The 25,460-nt window shown below is 42.0% G+C and overlaps 1 protein-coding gene across 3 annotated transcripts in view; it reads left to right on the forward strand.

The window, feature by feature from the left end:
* Positions 1-25,460, forward strand: part of CHST8 (carbohydrate sulfotransferase 8) — a 278,209-nt gene that overhangs the window by 30,241 nt on the left and 222,508 nt on the right. For 2 of the 3 annotated variants that reach the window (XM_019535853.1, XM_019535854.1), the window contains exon 2: positions 21,809-22,035. In XM_019535853.1, the coding sequence (XP_019391398.1) occupies positions 21,927-22,035 (109 nt within the window). In that variant the 5' untranslated portion in view covers positions 21,809-21,926. Of the gene's footprint in view, positions 1-21,808; positions 22,036-25,460 lie in introns of those variants that run through there. The other variant, XM_019535855.1, reaches the window with a different exon arrangement.

Raw genomic sequence — 25,460 nt, forward strand, 5'->3', positions numbered from 1 at the left:
GGAAAAAACAGAAAAATGAAGGAGCTGCTACTGATGTCACTACCACCCAAACCTTTTTAGTTTTCATGGGTATCAACCTAGTGCCCAAATACATGATTCTGTTAATCATCAAGTGCCTTGTCTGCATTTACATTAGCGGTAATGCTCCTGCTGATCTATAATAATAGGTCACATCCACCATGATACAGAATTTCCAGCAGTCACGGCTTATCTGGTAAAGGATCTTTTCAATGTTTTCCTCACCTAATGTGTGCTATGAATGTATCTGAACAACATGTCAGAGTTTGAAAGGCCTCAGATTCCACTAGATGTTACTATGACAGTGATGAACACGTTGAAAATACTGCTGTCTAATGGTTAAAAATTCATCTGCCTATGTGGCCAAACAGTGGGGGAATCGGGTTCAAAGCCAGGTGGCCCAAAGTGAAATCTGAAATGCTTCTCTTAACCTCCCTGTGATTCCTAGCTATCCTGGGGATCTCAACACTGTGGTCCTGCCATTCCTAGGAATGCACAGCAGGTTAGTTTCAGGACAAGGCTGTAATTTTCACCACAGTGAATGTGCATGAACTCCAGTCATTGTTACCCCTGAAGAAGGAAGCAGAGCTGAAATGTTACTATCTGGAACCACAGGGGATCTTTTAATGGCTTTGACAGTTTGCTACATTAAACTTTTACAGAAACATGCGACACCCAGAGCAGTACAGCTAAGTTTTAGTCCTACCACTGTGTATTACTAATGGGCAACCCACACATCACAAATGGCAAGTGGGACAGATCTAATCTGCAGTTGATTTGTGTTTTCAAAAATTATTGCTTTATAATGTTAGCTCCGCTTATTGGAGCCATATTGAAAACCAAGCCATAATTGGTTACCTGAAAAAACACTGTATATACATAAAGGGAACACAGCTCATAGATAATCTCACTCTTGCTAGAACAACAGAAGTATAGAGTTAGGGAGGGCCATTTCCTCCTCTCAGTGAACTGCAATGGGAATTTTACTACGGATTTCTAGGGTGGCAGAAACACTCTTGGTTCTGGTACTAAAAAAAAAGAGTACATGTGAAGAATACTGGAATTCAAACTATTAACCCCAGCTAACCCAGTCATCACACTGTTTTTTGCTTGCTGTAGTATGGGGGTTCCAAAACTGAGGTACATGTACCCCTGGGGGTATGCAGGATATGTCTGGGGGGCATATGCGAGAAATTGTATAATGGCAGATTTAATTTTTATTATAATAGTAATTGGCATTTGAGGAATTAAAATATAAAATGTCTGCTGGTAGGGCAGCTGGTAAATCTGGAAGGGAGTATGCAATAAGAAAAAATAGGGAACTTCTGCTCTAACAGATATAAGAACATATGCAAAATAGTAGAGCTGTGCAAAACAGCACCGCTCTGCTTCGACTTCAGTTTCAACGTTTCGATGGAACAGTGTTTCATTTCAAGTTTCATTTAGTTTCAAAAGCACTTTTCCGTTTCGTTTTGTTGAAACTGCTTTGCTGTTTTGATGCTGTTTCAACATTTTGCCCATAGGCTATAATGGGGAAGCACAAAACTGCCTATAACTTTGTCATTTCCTGCCTGATTCAGATGAAACATACAAGAATAGTAGCCCCTTCTGAGGACATGAAGCCTACCGTGTTTCAAGGAGATAGGTGGAGGGGTTTCTGGGAAACTGCACCTCAAGGTGTTGACAAGCAGGAGCCAGGGAGCAGGAGCTGCCTCCTTTGATCTGGCAGGCAGATCAGGGGCCCGCATCCCCGGGAGGAGTCCAGCAGAGCCCCCACATCCCTCCTGGGGGTCCAGGCAGGTCCCCAATCTCCTGCCAGATGACAGGAGGCTGCTCCTGCCACCTGGGACCAGCACTGGGCACAGCCTGCACCCCGCACCAGGAAGATTGGTGCTGCTGCTGGCCCCAGGGGTCAGAACCAGCCTCCTGTCATCCAGCAGGCAGATCAGAGGCCTGCCTGCACCCCCAGGAGGGCTATGGGGGCTCTGCTGGACTCTTCCCGGTGGTGCAGGCTCTGATCTGCCTGCCGGATCACAGGAGGATGCTCCTGCTGCTTGCGGCCAGTGGCAACACCAATCTTCCCAGCACTAGGTGTGCGCTGTGCCCAGCGCCGGTCCCAGGTAGCAGGAGCAGCATCCTGTGATCTGGCAGGCAGATCAAGGGCCCGTATCCCCAGGATGACTCTGGCAGAGCCCCACAGCCCTTCAGGGGTGCAGGCGGGAGGCTGCCGCTGCCACCTGGGACCACAGACCTCACCTAGTGTGCCTCCATGGAGCTGAGCCTGGTGGTGGGAGGTAGAAGCTTCACACAGCCCTACAAAATAGTATATTGTATCACTTACCCCCAACATTTGCTGGGCATGTGTTATGTGCACTACTGATGCTGTCAAAAAAGTATAAAGGTGGCCAGGAAATATTTTTTTTTCTGCCATGAAAATCTGACAATAAAATACATAATGTGAAGATTTACATTTGGTCAAAAGGTCATTTAATTAAAAACAGTTACCAAGAAAATTAACCTGCTCTAATCAAAATTGTAGTGCCACCATAGTGTGAAATAACTGAGACAAATGAGACTGTAGAGTCATAGGAACTTGAGCATAAAACTATGAAATAAAATGACTTACCAGTGGAGGAAAACAAGGTATTTGCTATTAGGCACCTAGTATTGAATCCCTAGAAGGATGAAGTTATATTAATGAATACTGTTCTCATGTACATTATGTGAAAATCAATTTTGTTTCATTCTGTTAGGTTCCAACAATGTAATTTTTTTTCCAAAAGCATTTTCAATTTCAGATGTTCAGGTTTCCTCCAAATCTTTAGATTAAAAGAAAAAACCCTAGATATGAAATCTAAATGTCTTCTGTTTGTTTAGTCATTTGGATTTAAAATAATAACAAGACACCTTTCCAGGACACCAGATTCCCAAATGTTATTACTCATGTATTAAATGCAATTAAACTTCAGCAGCAATAGAATCAGTTTTACAGAAAAGTGGCCAGCTGGCTACTAGCCCATCATCATCTAGGAAGCACATCTTCTACTTTCTGTAAAGGCCATATCAAAGAGGTGACTTTGGTAGCATACCTTGAAAGTCATCCCATTTGGGCTGCTTTGGACCTACATGGAAAGCAAGTTTGGAAATTTTTACAACATAATGGCTTCCCATCAGAAATAAAGTTTAGTTTTCTGTAGGAAAACATCAATTTTGGTGGGGGGGAAAAAGGGCAAAAACTGAAATGACAGCATCCTGGCTGTCGCCTGCGGAGCTCTCACCAGTTTCACTCCATTTCAGACCCCGGCTCTCTGCCTTCTTGGCTGTCCACTTCCCTTCCTCACCACAACCTTGCTTCAGGGGGAGGTGGGGAGATGGAGAGTTGAGCCTTTGGCAAATGGCCTAGAAAACTCTTCTTCAGGCAGAAACTAAAATTGACAAGAACCTACCAGGTGGGCAGCTGTCAAGTGAAAAGGTCTGTATTTGTCCTCTCTAAATGGATTTTTTATGGAAAGCACTTCCTACAAAATACCATTACCACACATCACCACCACCACATCCTGTACCACACGTAACTCACATTATTGACCTATCGTCTGGTTTGGTACAAACAACTTTAAAAAATGTGAAATTTTTCACTGGAAGGAAAAATGGCACAGCAACACTATTCAAGAATCTTGCAGCCTTTACAGAAAACAGTTCTGCCCCTTTCCTTTTATAGTGGAGAGGATCCACCTTGAGCATCCTGGCTGACCACACCTGTTGCAGTGCCCCACAAGAACCAGAAGTGGTTATTCTAGGAGGCTCTTTAAAGTGATGCAAGTACATATGCGCAAGTGCTGAGTGAACAGGCCCGTGATGATGGTTGAGAACTAAAGAAAAGCTTGAACATCTGAACAGTAGAGGTATGAGACAGTTGATAGATCTCAGACAGAAACCTGGGATTTAAGTAACTTGGCCTATTATAACATCCTAGGACAACTACATCTTTCACTGAATGAAAATTAGAAGGATAGATTCACATCATTTTATAATTGCATGATTCATAAAAAAACATAGATATGTTACAAAGGTTTGCACTAAATTCTCAAATATTTGTTAGAAAGCCAATGAGTGTGATATAAGGGCTGCACATATAGGATGAACTGCTATTTTATTATGCTTCAGCTGAGACTTTTTAAGGTGGTCTTATTTTCTGCAAATGTATGGGCTTATCATTATCAGCATGAACACAACTAGCACTCTTCAAGGTTTCTTGCTGAAAAGAAATTGAGCGTGCAAATACTCTTTCATCATAATCATTCTGGCTGTGCAGGGTAATTCATAAAAGAGCCAGAAATATATTGAAATTCAATATTGTTTTAGTCCAAATCAATATTAATAATTGTTTGCATTTTTAAAGTGCAATTTACAATTGAAAAATGCACAAAGATCAACCAGTAGTTGCTAGCACATCAAATTTTCCTATTAAACTTAAAGGCACAATAATTTTACTTAAAAATGTTTCTTATAAGCAGAAGAAGGCATTGATCTGTGAAAATAGCCATCTATTATTTATATGTACAACATTAGAACCTGTTTTAATTATATATGAGCTAAAAGGTCAGTAACTATTTTATTTTTAAGGTTTTGATTTTAAAATTGAATACCTGAGTACAAATATTTACATACAGGGTGCTTGCAGATTTCTTTCACTTTTGAGAAGGTGCAGGATGGCAAAGTGCATGCACACATTAGCTCAGGTTAATTCTTAAGATTTGGTGGTAAGTGGGGTGCCTCTCCCAGAACTTAGCAGAGTAGTTTTCAAAACATATCTTTTTCCATTTCCTTCACAGTAAAATGCTTGAAATAAAATGCTACAAAATGTCTGAAATCACTGGGCAACACACAGCGTGCAGCTACATGTGCAATTAGCGCATAGCAATACACTTCAGTGCAGTTTGTGCTGGAGTTTATTGCTCCTGGGCGCAGCATTTAATTAGCACATAGCAATAAACTCCAGCTCAGTTTGCTCCAGAGTGCAGCGTTTAGATGTGGACCTGGAACTCCACATATTTGTGCCACTACTTTGTTCCCCCGGGCATGCCCCTGGACACAGACACTCCAGGGTGCACCAAATCGCTCCACTTGTGCTGGCCCCAGCAGCTTTATCTGGCATGCTGAAGGCCTCTCAAGGTAGCAAGCAGTGGCATCAATCCAACTGCAGCCAGCATATAGCTGTGGATAGCCAGGCTCTGTTTCTGGTGTCACATGTTGCTGTCACATGCACCACACCACTTTTTTGTAGCATTGGTTTTTGCTTGTTTGGGGTTTTTTTTGACACCTGGATCTCCCAGTGTCAAATTCTGGCACTGTGCTGCAAGTCAGCAGTGCGGTGAATGGTAGCTTGTACACACATGTGGCTTGCACAAACTGTATGTGTGCACTCATCTGGATCTGCCAATTGTCTTTATTTCATTGTTTTGCTTAAAATAACAGTGGGGCACATGTGAGTTGTTACCTGTGAGAGCATTAAGAAATCTCTGTCCACTGAGAGTAAGTACTGTTAGAGAGGACTGGCTGAAAAATGCTTTTATGGTCTGCAGTCAGGTCTGAAAAAGAAACAGTCAATCTGTGACAGGTCTCTTGGCCACGGAGGTGGCTGAGATACTCCCTAGTGACTCTGCAGCTCCTGCCTGGCTCAGACTCTAATGCCAGTCCTCCCTAGATTACTCGCCTGCCTCACATTGTTCTTAATATTAAAGGTTGATTAAGTGGGACTGCCAACAGGCCTCAGAGTGAGCCTTACTCCTAATAATTTCTCACTGGGTCTCAGTCCAGCCCTCAGGCCTGATAGGTCCCTCTTGGCTTGACTAGGACCCTGTAGAGCACCTGTAGCCTTGAGGGCAAATTGCGTGGCTCCTTTTCCTTCCCTACACCATGCCCCAAGCCTCACGGATGTTCTCTCTCATTGATGTGGCTATTTATGCACTTGGCCTCCATGGGCCCCCTGGTCCCTTACTTAGTCTCCTCCTGCACTCTTGGACCCCTGGTCCCACACACAGCCCTTCCTCCAGGCCCATATCCTGTACACAGCCCCTCCTCTGGACTCTCGGAGCCTCTAGTCTGGGTGGCTGTGCACTCAAGGACTCTCTGTCTTTGGCCTGCTCATGGAACCTCTGCCCCGGCTCAACCCTTCCCTGGGCTCTTTGACCTTCTGGTTTGGGTCTCAGCCTTTTCTAGGCTCCTCTTCTGGTCAGGTGAGCCCCTCATTAGCTCTCCCCTGCCACATGCAAGCAGCCTCTCTGCAAGGCACCAAATCTTTGTTCAGGTCCTTGCACAAATCTATTTAAAAAAGACATGTAAAAGCGGGTTCCAGCACTTCTAATGAATTCAGTGATACAGCACTAGGACTTGGGAGACCCAGGGTCCATTCCCTGATCTATCCTACACTTCCTGCATGACTTTAGCCAGTTAGCCCAGTTCAGCATTTGACCAATAGGAATGACAGTGTTTCTCTACCTCAGAGAAGTGGTGCAAAGATAAACACATTGACAACTACACTTTGATGGTATCATATAAGTACCTGAGATGGATTTAATTGGCACATTAGTGATGACTGCCTGGGATTCCATACTTAAGCCAAATGCGAATGTCCCTATGCTTGCAAACTCTGTTCAAAATCAGTGCTGCCGAATCTAACACGGGTGAATGATCCTTGCACACATTTTATCTGACTTTGGAAAACATGTAACACAATTCTTACGTTCAACAGCTAACTCCCCTCAAGCCTGCTCCAGACTCTTGAATGCGAATTACATGATAAAACTCTCATCGACTTCAGTGCACTTGAAGCCAATCTGTAACTGTTTGTATTTTGATTGTGAATGTGGATATGTATTCCTTGAAGGAATACTCCCCAAGTCGTAAAGGAATTCTTAGCAAGTATTGATTTTTCTACAGGGTCATTCTATAAATGGTACGATTATTCAAAGGCTCTTTACCACATTTTCCTTTTCCTGTGACATGACTTCTTTTAACTGTTGCTGTTATCAGTTGTATATATTGGTCTAATAAAAATAATCAGTTCTGTATTAAGAGCTACTATTCTCAGGAGTGCGTGTGTGTGTACACACACACACACGCACACATTCCTGAGAATAGTATATAGTGTGTGTGTATACACAAACACACACACACATTCCTGAGAATAGTAGCTCTTGATATATAACTGATTATTTTTATTAGACCAATATATACAATTGATATATTAACAGTTAAACAGTTATATATACCAGTATATACAATTGATATATTAATAACAACAGTAAAAAGAAGTCATGTCATCAGAAAAAGGAAAATAATCATACCGTTTATACCCTTCAAATGGCCTTTGAATAACTGTATATATGTATAAATCATAATACATTCCTGAGAATAATTTACTAAGAGCAAGTATATTATTTTCAAAGGTTCGTCAAATATTTCATTATACTTTAAAAATGAGAAAGATAAAAAAAAAGTTGAGTTATCGTACAGGCAGTTTGTTAATTAGCAAGAGGCAGGGATGTTTGTGGGTGGTATTTTTTACTGAATCAGCTGCATGGTTGGGAACGATTTTAGACAAGCTATTGAGCACAAAGTGCTGTTCTTCAGGTGTGAGCCTCTCACATATTTCATGGACTATCACAGCTACAACATCACTCCAGCACTTGCAGTAATTAGCTCCTTGCTGCCTCGTTAACCTCAGTTATACTACACCAGTGAATTTCATGCACAGGATCAGGACCACTGGTGTTGTTTTAATAACTGCAGACATTTGAAAAAGCACATCAGAAATAAAAATAACCATCATAGGAACAACAAAAGATGGCCAAAAGGCTGCCTTCTGAGGACCCCCTAACAAGCCCTAGGTAACAGTGGGAAGAGGAATGCTGGGGCAGGTTGAGGACAATATTGGGCAAAGCCATATCTTGAAGGTCTGTCATGATTCTGAGCAATACTGCTGCCATTAGGATCATGCAGAGAAACAGGAACCTCACCAGCCCCAGAGTAGCCCAGGATCTTGAGGGTGCAAAGGTGGTGAGACGGCCCCGGCCCTCTACTGAAGTTCACCAGCCATGACTCTGAAAGGTGTAGCATAGACTTGCACCCCTAGTTTTCAGGGAGGATGAGCTGCCCTGAATGTCATATTTGGAACTGTCTGAGCTGACATGCTACTCCACACTAGTAGTAGTCTCCACACCACTCAAGGATGGCAGGAAAAAAAATCTTCTGGAACAATACCCAAGATAAAACACCTTTTTTATTTTATTTATACATTTTATTTTTACATTACTAATTTGGTTCTGCAGCCTTTCTTCCCTCCCCAGACACTGCCGCAGTTTGTGGTTCCATCTCTAGGAAGGAGACCAAAAAAGGGTAGGAGCTCTGATCAGCCTCTGATCCAGGAAGTCAGAGACAGCATACTATGTAACTAGGTCTAACATTTACTATAGGGATTTGATATCACTTTTGACAGAATGTCAGTGTAACAGGAAATTTTCCAGGTTTTATTTAACAATCTCCAGTATTATCAACATGAAAGTTGTCTGGGAGCTAGTTGTATTTTTTTAATTATAAGTTTGAAGAATACTTCTTCAAAAGAATTTAATAACAGCTAACCAAGTGGTAAAATTCTTCTTCCTTACCAACACCACTCAACAGCTGCAGAGTAGAAACCTAGCTCCACTTTTCTTGAAAAACTTCCATTTTAAAGACTAATTCTTCCGACTGCTCTGAAGTCCAGATTACCTTGAAACATATTCTGGTGCAGGATATGCCATATGTGATGGCTTTGTAGCCCTTTGAACTAGCAGGTCCATAGATCCAACCACCCCAAGGGAAAATAAATCTTTTCTTACGATTGAGAGATTCTGCCAATTTTTTCCAAGTAGACACCAGCTCTTGAAGACTTAATCAATGGGTGGCTGCACTAATGGGGAAAATGAGAGGTTGACCATCTCAGTCTCATGTTCTCCTCTTATACATATATGCCTTATGGGGTCTCTGGCGGGGAGCAGGGGTCTGGGCTCCTCCTCTGGCACTGTCTTGCAAGGGGTACATGAACACCTTGCTAGGGACAGACAATACACACAAACCAATTTACGTGATCAGAAACTGGTTTAAACCTGTAACAAAACACATTCAGTGCACATAAACCAGTTTGAAAATGGCTGAAACTGGTTTGAGTTTGTGAGGAAAACTTACCGGGAGAAGGGGAGAGGCGGCGGGACACTGTGCTGGCAGCTGTTTGCAGCAAAAGTGAAACCACGATGGCTGGAGCCACTGCAGTCGAAGATCAAAGAAAAAACGGTGGAGCCAGATACGGCTCCCGCGTCCGCCTGGGCACACTTTATAAAAGCGTGCCAAGGGCGATTGGCGGGGCAGGCAACCAAAGCCAGCAGAACAGGCCCACCCAGAAGGGAGCCAGGAGGACCGGAAAGAGCATCCCTGGCTGGCCCAGAAGAGTCAGAGCAGCCGGACAGTCCGGAGCACAAGAGGCGTCTTGGTGGCTCCCTTGGGAAGAGAGCGTGGAGGGAATACCAGGCCAGTGTGAGCCCAAGGAGCTGCTGGCAGACCCACTGTGGGCCAGAGCCAGTAGCCCCAGTGACTGGGACAGCAGCAGATGCGGCGAGGATGGGACCCTGAACTGAACAACCAGCAGCAAGTACTGAACTCAGGGAATCAGCAACGTGTCAAAGGAGGTAGCAGTCTGGGTAGAACCCGGCTCCACATAGACCAGAGAGCAGAGAGGGGCAGCAGAGAGCACTTGGCACCAGCTACACCAGTGGTCAACAACTGCAGCCCCAAGGGACCAAGCGCCGGGTAAGGCCTGAACATCAGCTCCAACAAGAAGTGCTTGAACTAATGAGAAAGGCTTTTGTTTTCTGATGGGCTGATAAATACTCTGTTATCAACTCCCTGCTGGGCTGGTTAGGAGCAGCCAGGGAGAGGGGGAACCCCTCCTTAATCAGAGCTCCTGCAGGAGCCTGGCCACACCGCCCTCAGCTCAGCACTAGGGAAGGGAAGGGAGGCCTGCTCTAGCACCTCCCCAGCTTTTAGCCTTCATGTGCCTGCATTTCTTCGGTTCAGAGGGGATGTCTTTACGGTTACAAACCAGTTCAGCAAAGCCAGGTTAGACTAATGTGCAAAGATTGAATCAATTCAGGTTCAGGCTTTTTGAATGTCTGTCCCTAGCCAGGAGTTCTTCAGTGTGGAAGCGAGGAGCGAGGCTTGCTATTCTGGGGGATCTGAGCACCTCTCCCTTTCCCCTGACCTGTTCGCTTTGGAGAGACCCTGCTCATCTCAACCTTTCCCCTTTTTATTTCCCCTTCTATTTTTCTACTTGATCCACCTTTCATTTTTTAAATGTTTTTAAATGAAAAACAATGAGAAAAAGTACGAAGGCATGGAAAAAAATTGAGAACCTAATTTTCTGAGAACCTAAGGATGAAAAATGAAAGACCAATATTTTTCAGTTTCCATAAACTGAAGCAAAGTAGCTATTTAATTCAAAACAACAATTTCATTGCCTTTTGTTTAAAATGACACATCAAAATAAAATGAAAATGTTTCTCTCAATTTGTTCTGAAACTGAACTATTTTAACATAAAAAATGTAATGGGCATTTTATGGCAAAACAACAGTTTTCAAACAGGCTCTACTTACAGACTATCTATTTTTAATTAGCCGCTTCATTTTGACTGCCCAGATCCAGAACAACAGGAAATAACTCATCACTAACAAATGTGTATAGTTTAAGTGAAGAAGTACCTTGACAAAACAGATGGTGATCTCTCTTATTAGGGAGAAAGTATTTCAATAAGAAACAAATTAGTCATCGTGGCTAGAAGGACTAAGAGGACTAGTAATAGGTGAAAACAATCAGATGTGAAAATTGCAAGAGTTAATAAAGGAAACCACTCAACTGCCACAACAGAATGTTCCCATTTCAAGGTTATGAAGGCTATTTTCTTTTTTCTTGAAGTAACCATAGTAGCATCACAATGAACTAGATGCAGGATAAGCCAAGAGTAGATTTCCTTTTGCTTTTGCAGCAGCTCTGTTATGTTTTGTTTTCACAAGTGCAGAATTAAAATCACCCTTGGTTTAGGCAAGAGGTTTGAATTCACAGCCTACAGGGAACATTTTATAGTTTCCACATTTTTCCTACTTAACTGAGAATTTTTAGTCTCCACTTTAAATAATTTGTGGGTCCAGGACAGAGGAATAAAATGCAAAAAATGCAAACCCCAGCAGTAAGAACTAAATTTTTTGAGGGCATGCAGTAAACCTGTATAATTGGAGCACAAACATAAAGCACATACAGAGGCACTTGGATCTCTATTACAGCATCACCATTCTAAATGCATACACACCTCAGTATGGCAGGAATTTGGCATTTGGTTCAATATTTATCCAACAGATGAAGACAAGCTACTCAAATACATATGCACAGAGGAGCTCAAACCTTGTGGCCTCTGCCGTATGCTTTCTCCCACCAACAGTACGCCACCCTCGTCCCAACTTCTTCTACCTACCCTGACTCAGCCCTGCCTTCTTATAGGAAGGCAGTATATTGCTCTACTACCTGCTTGCATGACTCCAAGGAGAATGCGGGAGCATGTCCAACCTCCTTTAGCTCTATGTCCACTCTGAAAACATTTTGATTTGGAGCATCTAGAGTTATGCTGAGAAAGTCCTGAAGCATATTTAGGGGAGCAGATGAGGAGAGGTAGTTCAGCAAGTGAGGGCTACAACCTGAGAACCACAAAAGTACTTCTAAAAATCTGATATTTGTTTTGGGATGTAGGGCTGATTTCCCCATGTATAGTGGTCTGTTTGGCTACTGACTTTGACTGCTGTGAGGCTGTAGAAAATTAAAAGCATCTCTACCTTTTAGAACTGAGCCCTATCACAGTCAGCACCTGCTTCTGTATAAAATAGTATAATTAGGACAGTGTCCTTTTAAAATAGGCTGCCAAGCCCAGCATGGGAGATCCAGGCTGCCTGGACCTCGAAGAATGTGAATTAGAGGAGTTGCATCATTTCCATTCTAGTGCTGAAGAAAGCCAGAAGGCAGAAAAGTTGATATGTTCGCTCTCTATTTACACTATCACTGTAGGACTCCTATGAGAGAGTAATTTGAAACAAAATAAAGAAAACTTTTTCATTTCAGATTCAAAATGCTTTGGAAATGAGATATTTTTGGCCTAGAATGTTTCTTTGAACAGGTTTGTGCATTAAGTCGCTAATGATATAGCATAGCATTGAGGAGATTAGTGACACGTGACTCCTGTGGTAATTTGCACCCAGAAATATAGAAGAGAAATCTTTTAACTGAAAGAATTATTTGGCTTGTTTACCAAGTACTGTCCTTTTTTGTCTTTCATAATGTATGAAATATGAACTGAGAACTGCCCACTTCACATTGTAACATGCAGTAGGGTGGGACAAGTGGGCTATATGTGTTTCAAGAGTTAGTACCCTGTTTTCCAGGTCCAGGCATGTAGAACAATTCTGTAGGTTCTTATGTTTAAGTTAGACTTCAGGGACTGGTTGAAACTGGGATGAATACATTTATTGGTGATGTCCAAGGGTTGCTATAAAACTCATGGGAAAAGGCTACTCAGGTATAAAGACAGTAGATTTTAACCTATGGGTTGTAATAAACTAAGTTTATCATCTGACCCCAGCGCTCTTTCCTGCCCAGGGCAGGGCGTCAGACTCGATGATCTACTGAGGTCCCTTCTGACCCTAACATCTATGAATCTATTAAGTTTCAGAGATTTCATGTAACCGTCTTTTAGCACAGCTGCAATTTGTGCAGGGCATTGTAGCTCTTTCTCTGGAGTCCAGGTTTACCCTACTGTAAGTTAAAGAGACTCCTGTGATGCAGAGTTTTTCTTAACATTGGAAACACCCATTTTGCATAATTGGAATGTTTCTCTTTTAAGTGACTCTGTAAGCCAAGATGCATAATGACATAAGTGACTAGAGAACAGAGCTGTTAAAAGTCAATAAGTTCTGCCTAATTTACCATAACACTCAAGATGTGTTATGGGTAGCAGATAGCATATGTGGTCAGTTCAGTAATTTCATCGAAACCTAGGAAACACTGATCAAGGTGCATTGAGAAATGGGTGCCAGATTATAAGCAATTCATTGGATCTTCAATTTCTGTCTGCTCAACCAATTTTCAGGAAAGCTGAGATGTTAAAACAAGGCAGCATAAAATCATAATAAAACAAGCAAGATTCTTATTCTTTGATTCTGACTGCTACTTTGGTTCAAGACAGCTGATCATTAGGCCTGTGTTAAGCGACTAGTATTCACTTTGCATTCGGATTTGGTCGATTTGGGGGACATTGATTCAATTCAGTGATTTGTATCACTGTCCTGAATCGATTCGGCCGAATCTCCGAATCACCCAGGCCCATCCCCCGCTTGCTGTCCCAGCCTCGCAATGGCTATCCCTCCTGCCCCAGCTGCCAGCACTTGTTAAAAAAAAAAAGCCCCAACTCAGCGGGTGCTGCCGGATCCCCCGACCCACCCCACTGTCCCAGTCCCCACCATGGGTGCCCTGCCTGGCCCAGCTCTGGCCCTTTAAGGAAAAAAAAACCCATGAAAACCCCCTGGACTCACCGGTTCCTGCCAGCGGGGCATGATCCCCACTGCCCGCCACTGCCACATGCCATGTAGGGGGCTCTGCACAAACCCCCCACAAAGCTCGGAGGCTGCTGCAGGAGCCGGTGAGTCCAGGTTGGGGGAGGAGGGGGCGTTCTTAAAGGGCCTGAGCTGGGGTGGGCAAGGCAGCCATGGTGGGGCCTGGAGGAGTGGTGGGGTCCGGGGGCTCATGGCATGACATTTATAATCCAAGCAAACAGTTAGATTTTGAAGGCACAATGGGGAAAATCATCTTGAAACGCCCACATGAAAATCAAAAGGGGTTTTTTTTGGTAGCTGCACATCAGGTGTATAGGTGAGAAGTGGGAAGTAGGTGTATAAAAACCCAACACCCAAAATGTGCATACTTGGTAAAATGGAAGCAGCTATGAGGCTTAATTGTTTCCTACTTCTCTTCATTCTATAATGAAGGTAAAGACCTTTGCACTATGTGGCTGGGTCTGATTTTCATTTCTTATTCTCAGGAAAAAGCTGATATCTATAGAATGATATAATGTGTAATCTCTTCCCCTCGATTACACTATCTGTGTATGACTGCCAGAAAAATAAACCAAAAAAACCCAGTGTTGCTGGTGAATCTGGATAATAGAGAGAAATGCCAATTCCTTCTTTCAGATTGGTGTCACAACAAGGCTGATGCTACAGGTCAGTTGTAAAGCAGAGAATGATTGCCTGCAAGATGCAAGGATTTAGTGCCATATATTTGAAAACTTTTTTTGTACCTAGAAGCAGTCTGAGGAAAAGGAATGTGCAAATGGCTCAGCCTCAGCTCCAAGGGAAGAAACTCTCCGCACACAACACCAACACAAGTGTGCCTAGTTTGCCACATCTGAGTAGAAATATTTTCTTTTATTTTTTATCTATTCAGTAATTTGTGTGTGGTATCTATGCATCTTGCACCGCCTAAATAGCACTGCTGCAACACAGTATTTAAACTGAGCACCCAATCTGTCAAACACTTGTCAACATATAAAATAACTCGGAGACTTCCAACAGTTAGCCATCCTTAATATCACCTCTCTGTCATACTTTCCCCTCTGATTGATATGCTTGCAGTGTTTTGATTATAGGAATAACAGGATAAAAATATATCTCTAGACTGTTACAGTGGAAGAGTTGGATTAGGCAAGTCTCCTTAAATACTACTTAGCTATACCCACAGCACTGTGGCTTTCAACTAGGTACCACGATATCCAGTAATGGGCAATCACTCTGGCAGACAATAAGGATAAGAGGCACTTGAACAAATAAGGCAAAGATCTTTGTGATTATGCAGAAGATCACAACATATCTAATGGGTGAGACGCCAACCTATGCTTTGGAAATACATCTATACTCCTATACCATTACAGGCATTTAAACAGAGCTGGAGAGCTTCAGTTCTTCCCAGTATCAGCAGCCTGCTCTCAACCAGCAGATTTGGTTCAGTTACAGGAACTCACAGAGCATGAAAAATTAAGTGTATCGAGTGCATACGAAGTAGACATTTACCTTGATTCATACGTGCTTTGTAATTGTCCAATTTAGTAATCAGTACATGTTTGCAAACCACTTGAGTGCTCTGTTAACTTGCTGATGTAAGTGTTAATATAAAAGTGACATTAGCATAGCTGATTCACTTGGATCTGGATTGGCACCTGCAGTCAAGGCCACATAAGGGGCAGCACACAGCTGCACTGTCCTAGCAACAGAGCACAGACTAAGCTGTATTTTGGGGCACGTCCACATGGCAGCTGGACCACATTAGGCAGTGCTGCAGCAAAGCACAGGACACCCACACTGTGCCTACTAAATGCCAGATGGATGTACTGTGGCTGCCTTAGAGCAGTGCTGGCTACACACCAGTGAGCTCACTGTCTTGGGTGTGCATGGCCAGTGCCGCTCAATTGCATTGCATCCATTTTGGGGTGCAGTATAGATTTGGAGCAGATCTGCCATGTTCCTGCAGAGCTCCCTAGCACCATCTGGAGTGGTGTAGATGTGCTCTTCATCACAATTTGAATCTCAGTTCCCCTTTGCTCAATGGAGGAGGTAGGTTGCTCCTGTCCTCTCCCCAGCACAGTCTATTTCACCTTCCCTGCCAGCTCAGCTGGGCAGGCGATAACACTGGCCACAGCCCCTCTGCACAAAAGAAAGGGGAGCAATACAGTGGCAGTGGCTATTCCCAAGTGCATAGGGTCTGGGGAGATGGGAGGCCAACACAGAAATGAAAGGGGTGCTTATATCCACTGTACTCTGGGAGTGACTGAGGCTTTGGAAAGCAGCTGTTTGCATTGCAACATGTGAAGCATGTTTCTGGAAGCATTTCCTGCCAGGGAGGGCTTCTGTGTGAACATAAGAACTGAACTGGGGAGCAATTTTCCCTGTGGGCACTTTCCCCTTCCTGTTGACTTCCAGGTTTCTTGTATCTTCTGAGTGATCTTCTTGATCTTCTGAATCTATGATTGTGGCCTGGTCACAGACAAGGTATTGGTTTAGATGGAGCACTATTATGATCCACATTGGCAGCTCCTAGCAATGTGCCTTGCTACACCAGTGCCTGTTTTATGTACATTATAAGCTTCGCTCTTCACGTAGCAACAGCTTTGCTGATGAATAAACATGAGAACTGATGGGAAGGATGAATGCCACACCCTTCATAAATCAGAAACTGGCCCCATCTCATTTGCCCCCTAAATGCAGGCCAGTTTAAGCATTTCTGCCAGAGAATTTAAGCAATAGAGACCCTTGTCTTTTAAGCACCATTTTCAGCCAGCTGCCTCTTTCTGTGTGTGTTTATTGTAATGTCAAATCAAAGTAGCGTATTCAGTCCTTGAGATTCAAAAAGGCGGGCACCAAAAAGGACATCTACAAAGTACCAGTCTCAATGTAACACCTTGCAGTTAATGCCTAGAAAATGCTCTGGGGACCAAGGATGGCCCAGTGGAAAACGGGCTGGTGTGCTTTGCTACTGACATCCTCTGTGAGCCTTTGTGACTTAGCTTCCCTCTGTGGGATCCATAGGAGAAATGTGCTCTGGCAGCTTCTGCTAGGTTATTTATAATCTGCAATTCCTCTAATGTCATTGACACCAGCACTATGTTGTTATGATGGACATGGAATAAATTAATGACACTTTCATTTAAAATGAAGATTGCTTCCTGTCAAGAGGCTGCCTTTCTGACCCAGATCTTTTCATGAGATGCTGCAGGTAACTCAGTTTCAAACCCTTCAGACCTTACAGTACATATCACATACTGGGGCATCCTCAATTAAACAGCTAATACAACACAGCTTTCCCATCATACTAGTTTGTAATGGCATTTCTGCCCTTTTAACTTCCTTTCAATACTGCCTGGGAGCATGGAGGAATTGAGTATATTGTTGTGTTTGAAAATAAAGGACTTAATGTCTGAAAATCCTGCTAAAATATGCAGATATCTTCCTCATAATCATATCAGAATATTTGTATTTAAAATTGTAGCATGATTTGTTTTACATGCCTGCTTTGGTGACAAAATACATTTTGCTCAGTTTGATCCTTATACTTGTCTCACTGCATACGTGTGTATTATGGTGATTGATACTTGAAACTGGAAAGTGCTACATAAGAGCTAATTATTGTCAGCATACACACATACGCCTGCTGCTTTCAAGGGCAGAGCACTAAGATAGAATGGTAATGGGTGACCTTATAAAAACTTATATCAATACAGAGAAGCTTTGTCCACCTCTGAAGTGTACAGATGGTATAAATTATAAATTACACATTTCATTTCATTACTGCAGGTTCTAGGTGAGCCCCACTGTGTGACACATTCACTTGGGTGTCCAAAGGTACAGTTGGAGTGGAAGCCTCCCTGCAATCTGATCTTCTGCACTGGCAGCAATACTGTGTATTCCAGTATTAATTTGTCTTATTTAGGGGTCAGCAAATTCTTTGGAGCAGGGGCCAAAATTATACAGCTTGGTCCAAGGCAGGCTAGCATTTCTGACCAAACTGTTGCTGCCACTTTTCCCTACCATGACGGCCACTATATGTGTGACCTCTCACTGAAACCCTCCACTGCCAAAATGCCACTGAATTGCCCCACTACCAAAACGTTGCCAATATCTGGGCTTTGTGGGCTGGATGAAATTGCTACAGGCTGAATCCAACCTGTAGACCATACATTGCTGACTCCTCGTCTTACCCATTTAAGAAACGTGGTGGTAGAACAGCTAAGGCATCTCACTGTAAGTCCAAAGGCATGAGTATGAGCTTTGCTCCAGATCTGAGGCAAAGGCCACCACCAGTTGACTGCTGTCCATGAGAACCTGATCACTCAGACTAGGGAGTCAGGGACCCAGTATGATAATAGCCTGTTGATACTAGCCAGTATGATACTAGCCTGTTCTTAAAATTATGTATGATTTAAATAATGTCTCCTGGTATTTTCCTTTACAGTGTGTTTCATTTACATGCATAAATCAGTGCTAACTGGTTTAAGAGATTCTTTGCTACTGCAGCTAAGAGGCTGGGGCTGGGAGGACTAAGGGAATGCATGACTTGCATGTATAAAAACTTGTTCTCATTTCCCAGGCTTGCAGGCCTGGGGCAGGTTAATTAAAGTCAACTGAGTGAAAAAATAATTACAGGACAGTGGAAAAGGGAGAAGCCCAAACCCATCATTTAAGCTTTCTAAGGTCTGTATTTTTGTTAAGAAAGGTGGCTGTGGAAGGGGACTCTCTTTTCTTTCCCTGCTTCTCTACTCCCTTGTACATTCATTGTACAGCCACATAACTAAAGGTAACAGCCTGTCCATGGGGCAAAAGGAGCTATTCTTCCTTCAGTATACACACATGTAGCTTTTGTTAAGTGTTTCATCTTGAGAAGTCTGCGCGTGATGTAAAGTGAAACAGGATTCAGCCTTTAGCTTCCATGTACTTCAGTTTCACATTCCTACAGAATGGGAATTATAGCACTTCTCTATCTAACAGCTGCTCTGTGAGGATAAGTATATTATAGTTGTGAAGAGCTCATATGTGACAGAAATGGGCACCACATCTTAGAGAGAGGCTATGACTAGAGAATCCTGAATGTTTACAGGAATCAGAACTCATGGCAGAGATGATATCTTTTATTAGACCAACTAGATATTTGCAAAAAGAGTCTTTATTTGCAAGCTTTTGGGCATGCTCACCCTTCCTCATTCACAGGAGAATGCAAAGACTGTAAAATTTCTCCTAGGTGGAAATGAAAATTCATATTTCACAGGAGAGCTGAAAGTGTTGTAAAGTCTCCTGGTTGGAATAGTTCATTTTGTGCAAATTAGGCTCAGATATGTTTACAGTTGTTTTACAACTTTACAAGCATTGGTGGGCCTGGGTTTGGTTTATTGAAACAAAACAAGTTATTTGATACCAGCTCCCATTTTATTCAATGACTGAATGTGTCAGGGACAGGACAGAGTATTCCCATTTAAACCATACTTAGTCACAGTCACATTCAAAGTTAAACTGGATCTGGTGCATTCCCAGACCTATTCCCTTTGATTTCATTGGGTGGTTTGAAGGAACCATAGGAGCAGAATTCGGTCCTTAGTAAACAAGTACATGGATCTTTAGCATGAAGAATTAATGCATTTGGTTCATAGGTCCACAAATATGATAGACCCTCTGAAAGATTATTAGGATGTATCTGTGTGAGTTTTCCACAACCTAGAAAATAGCTGTTTCTCTCTCCCTCTCTCACTCTCTCTCTCTTTTTAAAAAGAAAGGAGGCTGAAGTACAGTAGAGGAAAATATGCAGTTAATGCACTTTAAAATATACACCAAAAACTAAAGCTGAACTCAGATATTCATAGAGACAACTCAGTGTCTTGCATTCTGCTAAGATACAGACATCTACCAATGTTTCTGCCCTCCAGCTCTCCTGATGGCTGTTTTGCACTCTGAAGAAACATGGATGCCATTAAATAATCATGTAAACTCATCAGTCAGAGTCACTGAAATCACTTCACTGGGCTTCACAGGACTGGAGGAGAGTGGGTAGCCCAATTATCTCCCTTTCCATTTAGCACAATTATCATATGTCCCTTGTAGACTAAACCTCGCTTGCACATATAGAATTTCAGATCTACTTACCAAAATGCTGGTCCTTAATGTACTGCATTATTACTGGAGTGCGTGCTTTTAATTATTGCATATGTGTGACTCAAGTTCTTGATGAGCACATTTTACACATCTAAAACCTCAAAGCATTGCACAACATTAAAAGACTATCATAAAAAAATATAAAAACTATAAATAAGATGCTACTATAGAGAATATTCCAGGCACATTCTGGTCATCACTTTAAAGAATTTTACTGGAGTAATTATCATGAATTAAAAGCTTTACAACCTTTTCCCATAAACCATTTTCACTTCAACATCTCATAGTGCAAACTTTTCCACAATGGAAACACCCTTTTTGCGCTAGAACTACCTTTGGAAACCATAACCCCCATCTTAGTCAGCAATATAAGAAAGACAGAGTGATGGCAAGCCCATGACTCTAATTTGTGACCCCCGGGGCAGCTTCTGTTTCAGTGATATCATAAGGGCTAAGTACAGATAGTCAAAAAGCTCAAGACTGAATTGATTCAATCTTCTCAGGTTAGTTTATGCTGTGTATATTGAACTAATAAGCAAGTGAACATTCACTTTTGACACCAGAAATGCAGCCACATGCTGGCGGTGGCTCAGATCTGTTTGGCAGACAGCTTGGGCCAAGTCTAGCCCACCCACTCTACAAGGGAGGGTTTAAGAGGGAAGTGCAAAGCATCCCAGGATGCCGGGGGACTATGAGTTAACTTGAAACTGGAGGGGATCTGGGACAGAAGTTCAATAAACTGATTTAATTTAAATCCGTCAAGTCTGATACATCCATATAGGTTTATCTTCAACCAGTTTTGGCCATTTTGAAAGTGGTTTATATACAATGAACTTCTGTTGTGTTCTGGATTTGAACTGGTTTCTCATCATCAGTTTATGTGTAATTTCTGTCCCTACCCAAGAAGAACAAGTGCAGCGTTTACCGCTATTGCAAAGAAATTATGAGTTTTAGAGCCCAGCCCCACCCTAATCCCCCAGGAAGGTGAGCCTTGATTGAGCTGAAAAAAAATGAAGAATCAGACTAAAAGTGTGTCCTTAACATCAACAGAATGAGATGATACTAAATGTTTTTCTCTTCAGTTTTCATTTCTTCACTTCTTAGCATCTTACTGGAAATGGCCGTTGATTTGTGTGGAAATACACACATACCTTAAGTTAAATGTTTTCTAAAGGTTTTGCCAAATTGGGGCTTTGGTACCGGGTATAGGGGCTTCTCCATGCTCAGTTGTGCTGGCATCTCTTTGGGATTATACACAGGAGTAAGTTCAATGTCTGACTTAGAAGTCATAGATTCCTTTATACAGAATTGTTGCTCACATTTAATAGTTCATCAACACCATCATTCCTGCCAAAGCTAGCTTTATCCAAACCAGTTAAAAGTGACCAAAACAACTAAGTCAGGTCCTTGGAACATACCACTTCCTTCAGTCAATACATCTACCAAGCTTATCAATGAGCTGTGTGTTTGGCCTCTGGTGCATGCCTATTTGAAAAAGAAAAAAATCCAAGAATGACGCAGAGAGCTGCAAATTGTTTCTCATTCTCTCTGGATCTCACACAGAAGTTGCAACTTGTGTGATCATTTTTCCCATATTATCTCACTGTATGGTTTTCATATTGTTTAACCAGTGAAAAATAAAAAGCGACACATGCTTCAGTTGAAGCAAGCAGACTGTTAAAAGGGGCTTCTGCTCAAATTGCAGTTGCTGCATGATCATTTTCCCCAAATTACACTTTTTTATGATATTCCACATTTTCCTTTTAAGAAGTGGAAAATGCAAAGTGACATGCTCATTACTAAAAGCAAATGGATGGTTCAAAACTTGACCAGATGCATACTATTAGCATCAAGAGGGGAATATGTAGTTCAGTCATCAGGTGTAAAAATAAAAAATATCCTGTCTTGAAAAATGTTTTGAAAAATAAGTGATGTATGTGTTGTATGTGGTTTGTTTTTTTGCCTCTTGTAGGTGGTATTATCCTGTAACACCAGCTGAGAAGATGGGACTATGAGTGAAGAGTGCATTTTGGAGATTGCACGCAGCTCATTTCCTGGGTCAAAACTGGATTGATTTGAGAACTGTAATTATGAGGCTGACATGTATGTTCTCCTTCATTTTGCTGTTTGGAGCGGCTGGGCTTGTCGTCTTCATTCATCTACAGGATCCAGAAGAAATAGTCCATCAGCAGACACCAGGTTAGCATTCCAGTTTCTATTTAGCATTTCCTCTACCCCATCCATCCAGTAATTTCTGCTGTGTCTTTAACCCTCTTTACATACTTTACAGAGGTCATCTGAGCACATGCGTTCCTCTGAACAGATATTTAATTTATTTTTATAGAGTCTGTTTTTGGAAGTAAAAAATTGCTGAAAGCACAACTGGCTTTTAAATTAGACTCAATAAACACTTGCCAGGTTATGAGATTCCTTGCTTTGTCACCAAGGTTATCTGCTTCAGTTGAGGCCAAAATCTGCTCCTACTTACAGTGGTGTAAATCCAAAGAAACTCACTTCACTGACCAGCCATGAAGATGCATGCCTCCCAATTGGCATTTGCTTATATGGGAGACCCAAGCGGAGAGACATAACATTATAAGTTCAAGACACTTAAAATGGTGAGATTAATTCTTTCATCATGAGTATCTCTTCCTACCTATTCTATTAATGAGTTTGTCATTTCTACTATGAGGGTTGGGGAGACCCTCTTCACCTAGTTCGTAGGTAATGTTGGGATTAAAACGAATGAAATCTCATGAAATGAGGGTCAGGTGAGATGCATGAACTTATATAGAAAAGGGAGTTGTGCTGACTCAGTTATATTAAAATACTTAAGTGATAACCAGCCAAAATGGGTGCTGATAAAAGCGTAGCCAGGTTTTACATTCACAGTAGTGTACCCAAAAAAGGACATTGTGTTTTGTTTTATATCAGATGCATCTTCTCCTGTGATTAAACACCACTTTGAGAAGAATTCTGTTCACTAGTCCCAGTTAACATCCACTTCTAATAATGGGAGCATTTTAAAAGGAAAATATTGCTATCACTTTTAAAGGTGCTGTACCCTGACACTGAGCCCAAGAACCATCATTACATTAAGTGCCACTCACTGCGTCCAGATTTATTACGTGTTTATTTCTATGTTAACAAACATATTTATACATTAATATATTTATTACTTCAGACCAATTGCACTCTAATTTTGAAAGCAGCCACTCAGCTGAAACTGCTGAAATAATGAATTAATGCTGTGGCACAAACTGAAAGCAGACGATTTCCCAGTCACTTGCTTTTTTAATTTACTTTTGTATATTTAGATGCAAAACAACTAACATATTAATAACTGACACTCAGAAGAACCCAAGTTCTTAGAGGTATGCTGCATTTGAAATCAGTGGACGCTTCATACATATATTTCTCGGAGAACAGGGCAATAAGAGGACAACTTTGGGCCCCATTATGCCCTTTTATGCTTACTGGTTTAGTTTGGGATGCACTGAATATAGGTGAGAACAGAAACTGGATATTCCCTTTGCAATACCTAGACCTGGTGACTGTCTATAAACTCACTGGGGGGACCAGAAGGGTTTGGGAGAAACCTTGTTTCCTCTAGCGCCCCCCGGCATAACAAGGAATAACGGTCACAAGTTGTTGGAGAGGAGGTTTAGATTAGACATATGTAAGAACTACTTCACGGTCAGGATGGCTAGTATCTGGAACCAACTTCCAAGGGAAGTGGTGCTGGCTCCTACCCTGGGGGCTTTTAAGAAGAGGCTTGATGCCTGCCTGGCTGGAGTCATTTGAGCCCGGTTTTTCTCCTGCCCAGGTGGGGGGTCGGACTTGAAGATCTACAAGGTCCCTTCGGACCCGATGTCTATGATTCTATAAACTGACCATCTCGTGTTCTTACATAGTAAAGATGTTACTTTCTACACTGTAGATTCCACCTCTTTACAGATGATCCACAGCTGTCAGCCATGCTGTAAAAACCTGACTTGCTCCCATTTTTGCATGGTACTGCATGAATTTAAAAAAAGGAAGCTATGGCATCTTTACAAGGAAAGATGCTAAAGCCCTGCTGATTTGGAAGTATGGCATTGTTCCCCTTTTCCCCTTTTGAAGGGTCTCCATAAAATTAAGCTTCCTAGACAAGATACTGAGAGGAGAGATCAATGCAGGGAGAGCTTGCAACCTAGGAAATAGCCCTACATGACAGCATCATTCTCCCCAGCCCCACAGGCCTCTTCTTCTTTGTCTAAGACTTTGATTGTGTTTGCAGAATAGGATTGGTGGGTAACAAGGCTCACAGTCATCTCTCTTTACTATGCAATAAAAAATCTGCCCCATGAAAGGTGTTGGCATTCGTAATTAACCTTTACTGCAACAAAACAAAAATAATCACAAATTAAGTATTGCAAGTTTAAGGATTCATTAATCTTTGTGACACTAAAATACGATCAATAGGTGGGTGTGGTGGAAATGAATTCCACAATAACCCAATGCAGACTCCCTCTAAAATACCCTTCTTATTTAGTGGGTTTGGCCAAATTCAGTCCTCAGAGGGATAACACAGTGTCCCAAGGCTAGACCATATTGCTCACCTGTAAAAGGGGTTGTTTGTGCACAAAGAACTGGAGACAGCAAACACAGCAGGTGGGAGTTACTTCTGCACTGCTGGGTTTCTTTTGCTCCTGTTGTTTACTACCCACTAATATTATAGTTTCAACATTAAAAAACAAAAACAAACAACAGCAACAACAAAGTGTCTACTTTTCTATTTGCAAATATCCAGACCTACTGCACTGCCCTAAATGGGCAACATGCAAGCTTTTCCACACTGCTCTTGCATTTCCCAATAGTCCTGGCTTTTAATATCCTGATCTTCCGGTCATGAACCTCTTGAGTACTGACAGTGATTGTAATACATTGTGATGAGATTTTGGGGGGGTTGGCAGAAGTAGTATAATGGGGCCACCAAAAACATAACTGAGGCACCCCAGTGATGCAGCCAGCCAACTAATTTATTAAATTCCACAGGCAAGATCCTCTATATAGAAGTAAAATTAACAGAAATATAGGTATCTGTTACTGCCAAAAAGGTCTAACCTGGACCCGATTAACACATCAGATTACCATTTTTGTTCATTGGAATTACAATAAATGTACTTCTATTTTTCATATATCAACGATTTAGATACACTGAGCACACGCAACTCTGTTCAACTCGGGAGCGTCCCATGTTCAACACCTCTGAAAATTGGGCCAGTTGTCCCTGAAGCATTTGTGCCATAGAACATAAATTATAGCCAGAAAGGACTGATTGATCGTTTCACTGAAAAGAAGGCTAGGCATGTGTCTTTAAAGTGCACCAAGCTATGTGGAAATCTGTCAGTGTATGGGAGAGACAACTTAGGTGGGCTTCAGAGCATGCTTCCTCTTTTAAAAGATTTGCTTTCTCATCTGCTGGCCTGATTGCTGCCTCAACAGAAGTAAATAAATATAAGTGTCACTAAACTATTTAGGACAATGGATTCTGTTTGGCAAAGTTTTATTTGATTAGCCTTTTGTTCTGTATTTCCCATGTAGTTACTGCATAGCTGAATGCATTTACAACACACTGAAAT

The sequence above is a fragment of the Crocodylus porosus genome, unplaced genomic scaffold (genome assembly GCF_001723895.1).
Source record: "Crocodylus porosus isolate Cpor-Errol unplaced genomic scaffold, CroPor_comp1, whole genome shotgun sequence".
NCBI lineage: Eukaryota > Metazoa > Chordata > Crocodylia > Crocodylidae > Crocodylus > Crocodylus porosus.